The sequence below is a fragment of the Condylura cristata genome, unplaced genomic scaffold (assembly GCF_000260355.1).
Source record: "Condylura cristata isolate star-nosed mole 26May11 unplaced genomic scaffold, ConCri1.0 scaffold00013, whole genome shotgun sequence".
NCBI classification, from domain to species: Eukaryota; Metazoa; Chordata; class Mammalia; order Eulipotyphla; family Talpidae; genus Condylura; species Condylura cristata.
The window spans coordinates 5,673,165-5,678,174 of record NW_004567114.1 but is presented as its reverse complement, the minus strand read 5'-3'; the positions used below and the strand labels follow the sequence as shown (position 1 = coordinate 5,678,174).

The window sequence follows — 5,010 nt, the reverse complement described above, 5'->3', positions numbered from 1 at the left end:
GAGTGACCAGAGGTGCGGACCACCTGGCTTCGGAATGCGATTGTGAGCTGGCCAAGCCGATGCCCTTCCTCAAAATCTTAGTTGTGACCCTCACTGTGCAATTCCACCTCAGCGGCGGACGCACCAGTCAAGCCTGGAGGCTCTGGACATTGCGTGTGACAGCCCAGGGTGTGAGCTGGCAAAGGAGAGCGCGTGGCTCCCTGCCCTGGGGCCTCACAGGGCAGCACAGTCGGGTGGGGGCCGCACCGCCCACATGGAGAAGGGCTGTCCTCCTTGTGACCTGGCCACTCTGGATGGACAGAAGTGGGCCTCAAGGTACTCACCAGGTCACTCTTCGGGGTCTGGTAGCTGCTCCAGGAGCAAGTCCTCTATGCCGCCGAACTGCGGGAGAGAAGGGCACTGGAGACTGGAGCCCCCCAGTTCTACTGCCCCCTGGGCTTCCACTGGCTGGGAGCAGCAACAGGAAACCAGTGTGGGGGGGTTCAGGGTCTCCTGGAAGACCACCCCTTCGCCCACCTTCACTCTGTGACTGCACCCCAGAGCGCACGAGGAGGCGGAGGGGTCAGCCATGCGGCTCTACCTTCTAACCCAGTCCTTATGGGAACTGACTGTGAATTCCCGCCTGCAGGCGCAGCCACGGAAGGCACAGACACACTGCAGAGAGCAGACCCTGGGCAGCAGGGGTCAGGGCCCCCCAGAGCCCCAGCTGGGTCCTGGGAGTGGCACACACTTGCCTCAATGTGGTACACGATGCGCCAGAAGCTGGAGTCAGACGCTCGGTAACGTCTCCCGGGGTAGAGCTGCCACATCAAAGGCAGCAGGCTGGGGGGCAGCTGGCTGGGGCGCATGGCCTCCCCCAGGGGCACGTCCTCCTGACGCATGAGCACCTGGAGGCCAGTCTCAGTCTGAAAAGAAGCCCGTGTACCTCAGGGCCTGGGCCCCAAGTCCTTCCTGCCCCCACCCAGCATCTCAGCTGGGGTCTGCTGCCCGGGGAGCGCCGGTCTCTGCCATGCCAGCTCAGGTCAGGCTGGGCCTGGGCCACCGGCATGCAGAGGTCCAGACAGCCACATGGGGTCACACAGGGCTCGCTTTTTCCTGACAAACGTCTAGTTTCTGGGTTTGATTTCCACACAGGTCTCTGCTCAAGTCTTTATCCATAAAGACAAATGTCGGCAAAATTTGACTCCGTGGCATGTGTAAGTGGTCGGCCTCAGAGGTGCGGATAAGCTGGGCAGGGGCAGACAGGCCTGTGCAGGCCCAGGCTCCAGGCCTCTCGCCTGCACGCCCGCCCCAGGCCCCAGCACTCTCCCTCCGCTGAGGGCCACACACTTACCACCAGGCCCAGTGTTCTGACAGTCCTCCTTTCCCAGCAAAATGGCACAACTAGTGGGGTTTGGTCATGTTCACTTGCCGAACCCCCTAGACCCATGCTTGGGACATAAAGGAAGCACCCAAGATGGTTTCCGCGCTGCAAGCTTTTTAAAATTTTCTGTCTATGGAAAAAATCGGAAATCTGTTCAAACAGATCAGATTGGAGGTGTGTGGAAATCATACCTTTCATAGCTTTGATCCATTTGGGGTCTGTATTATTCAGCTTTCACTTGTTGACTTAAGCATCTCTTTACCTATGGGGAATACCGGTTCTTTCGTTTGCCAGGGATTGTATTTTGTGCAGAATTTATGATGATTATATAAAAAATCCTGCTTTGTGGTTTGGTGTCATTTGAAGAAGTTTTGGCTCAGCCAGAGAGGAAATGGAGATACTCACTCCAATTTCTTTAAGGACTTGACTTCTAAATATTTCACTTGATTTCAAAACTTTAAGTGCCAGCAAAGATGTGATGACCACGAGTCTGGAGCCCAACCCTGCTACCTACCACTCGCTCACATTAGCCACTTTATACCCTGATTTCCTCATCTGTAAAATGGGGGTGCAGTTACACAGTAACTTCTTACTGTTTGTTTCACACTACTTAAATGCCCGAATAGCACATGTATCTGATTTTCTGACTCCATCTTTTCTTTTTTAGCTCATCTACGGGAACAGTTTTAGCAGCTTTCACTGAAGTTGCTTTGAGAAAACCTAGGCTGTAAAGAAAGCATTTGTAAGAAAGTTACATTTCTTGAAAAAACAAAGTGAGTTAGCCGCTAACTTAAGCTCCAGCTCAGGCGTTCCACACACCGACTTCGGCGCGATTCAGCAGGGTTCTATACCACTTTGGAAAGAAGTGGAGTCCCCCAGAGCACAGAGAAGGACGAAGCACCCTAAACTCCAGGGCAGTGGTTTCTAAACCCGGTTGCTCACCGAGGAGCTTCCGGAAGTCAGCGGCTAGAACGAATGACTCACTTACTTTAGAGATATTTCATCTATTTTATGGATTAGGACCCAGGAACCCAGAAAAACTCCGTTTTACCCAAGACTGAATGCACCCACAGCCCCGCCATCCCTGACAACGCCTTCCTGTTTCTCTACCCTCCTTTCCTGGCCCGTGACCTTGCAGGCATCCTCCACAGTCCCGCTCCAAGTGCTTTCACCTGTGAGCTTCTGGGGTGGCCAGGGGCAGAACGGGCCTCCTCCTCCAAACTCCCCGCCCCCCTCGCTGTGGCCAGGGGGTGGTCCAGGCTCCCCGGGTTGAGTTAGAGAGGGTGACCCCATGCTGTCGTGCCCAGCAGGACCCTAAGGCGGCTGTACCTCGATGGTAATGGGCAGCCAGGGGCGCTGGTACTCGTCCACATACACGCCGGTGTTCCAGATCCACAGGTGGTCCGGGTCCAAGGATGCGTGCACCCTGAAAGGGAGCTCGCCCATAGCGCCCAGGGCGGTCCCAGGAGGAAAAGCTGGAGCCTCTTGAGGCCACTGGCTAATGTGCAGGGTGCAGGGTTCAGAAGCTTTATAGCAGCAGGGCCCGGGTGCGGGCGCCCCCAAGCTGCTGGGCGGCTGGAAGGCGGCGTGAGGTGGGACCTGTGAGAGGGGCGGGGCTCAGGCAGGACAAGGCGGGGCCCCAGGCAAGGTGGGGCGGGCCCCAGGCAGAGCAGGGCGGGGCCCCAGGCAGAGCAGGGCGGGGCCCCAGGCAGGGCCTTGGGGAGGGTCAGTAGAAGGGGCAGAGCCCAAAGCTCGGAGTTCTCCAGTAAGGCATCTGGGGCCACGGGCAGAATTTCGAAACGGCTCCGATCTCAGACCAGATCTGTGCTCTGGTTCCCTGGCACAGTGAGGAGTGCAGACCCAGCCTCACAGCGTCGGGGCATCTTCAAGGTCTTCAGCCTGCCAGCCAGCCAGCCTCGCCTTCTGCACTGGCCCCTCACTCTTCTCTGTTGGGGACATATCCTGGCCTGTGGCCTTCAGGCAACCCACGCTGGCTGCGTCTCCACGTCTGGGACCAGGAGAGACCCTTGGGAGTCTGGACCAGGCCTGGGCTTCCCAGTTGGTGCGCCTGGGAGTTTGGGTGTCAGAATAAGCTTTTGGCAAAGTATAGCTCTTGAAGCCTACCCCCCCTCCCCCCAGAACGTGGTTTTCCAGGCTTTGATGAAGCTGTGGTCTCCTAATGGCTGTTGTGAAATGGTAGGTGACGAAACATGGGCATTTTTTCCTTCATGGGCTTTGAATTCATTAAAAAGAAAACCTCCCTGCAACCCCAAAATCAATGGATTTGAGAAGCCTCTGGGATATAGGATCAAACCATCTACAGCAAATAAGGACAACAGTTTGACTTCATTTTGCAATACACGAGCCACTAAGGCACTTTCAGGGAGCAGTACAAGGAGAGGCGTGTGCCTGGAGCACCCGGAACCGCTCGTCCTCAGCTGGGGTAGCAGCTGGGCACCCCATCTTTAATTCTGTCCTGTCTCTCCAGCTCAGCCATCTTTTGAAATGTCCCAAATGTGGACATGAGCTTAAAACCTGATCTTCTGACAGCAAACTCATGTAGCTGCCTCGCTGCCTCTGCAGGTGACCTGGGCTTCCCAGGGACACGATACAGAAGATACTTGGCTCCAAGGGGGGAGGACACGGAATCCAGCAAACCTCCTTGCTAGCGCAGCCCTGAGTGGTATTAACTACCGATATTCAGACTTGTGGTTTCAGCCTCCCCCTGTGGATGCGTCTTAACTTCAGACACAGAGGCACTGGCAGCCAGATAATATGGGAAGTTGGTAGTAGGGTCAGCTTTAAGCGTTGAGGACAAAGTGATAACAAACTCAGCTTGCAAAGTGAGGCTGGGGTGCCCACTGGGGGCAGGAGGGATCCCCAGGAGCCAGAGGGGGCTGAGCCGCTGGCCTGACCACACTGGGTGCTCTGGAATCCAGACTGTTACGGGGCTGTCAATTTCATTAGCACTATGGGTTTCCTAAGAGGCCACCGAGGAACAAATAATGGAGCCACATCAGACCCGTTTGTCTGGATACTCTTCTGAATGGTCTTGGAATATAATCCCTTCCCGCTCTCCCCCTTAAAAGAACAATAGAGTCAGTTTCACAGGAGGGCTTCTTAAGACTGAGCAAGAATGTGTGTCATTCCCGTTGGATTTAGAAAACCACTGGGAAAGCATTCCAAACAATGAAATAAGGATGACCGAGGAGTTCATGGGCAGCTCTGTGGAGACGTCTCTGGAAGTTTCACCAGAGGCAGGACAGTGGTGGCTGTGTGGTCCCTGGACCGGGACCCCCTTCTGCCTGGCGTCTGCCCCACAGTGGGAGCTGCAGCTGGGCTGTCTAGCTTGTGAGTGGTGGTTCCTTCCGGGTAGTCTGCAGGCTCCATGGCGATCATCGGGAAGACCTCTCATGTCGAAGCTAACACAAGGCAGCTTTGTTGACTTGATTTCTATAGTGTCCTTGGCTGATGCTTCCTGTCTCGTCTTGGATCCAGTTCATTTGGTCAGATACCTGTGAACTTTGCCGGCACAGCTTAACTGCCAAACTTGGGCAACGAGGTGCCAAGCTCCGAGCCCTCTGAGCTCGGTGCCATCTGTGCCCAGCGCACAGAGCTGCCTATAAATTGCCTAGTGGGAGGAGGGA

At 55.6% G+C, this 5,010-nt stretch overlaps 1 protein-coding gene across 1 annotated transcript in view; it reads right to left on the bottom strand.

Annotated features, from left to right (window-relative positions):
- Positions 1-327: 327 nt before the first annotated feature.
- Positions 328-5,010, bottom strand: part of TCL1A (T-cell leukemia/lymphoma 1A) — an 18,518-nt gene continuing 13,835 nt past the window's right edge. Inside the window, exons 2-4 of the mRNA XM_004682023.1 lie at positions 2,693-2,962; positions 735-905; positions 328-381 (exon numbers count right to left, since the gene is read on the bottom strand). Of these exons, the coding sequence (XP_004682080.1) occupies positions 328-381; positions 735-905; positions 2,693-2,962 (495 nt within the window). The remainder of the gene's footprint in view (positions 382-734; positions 906-2,692; positions 2,963-5,010) is intronic.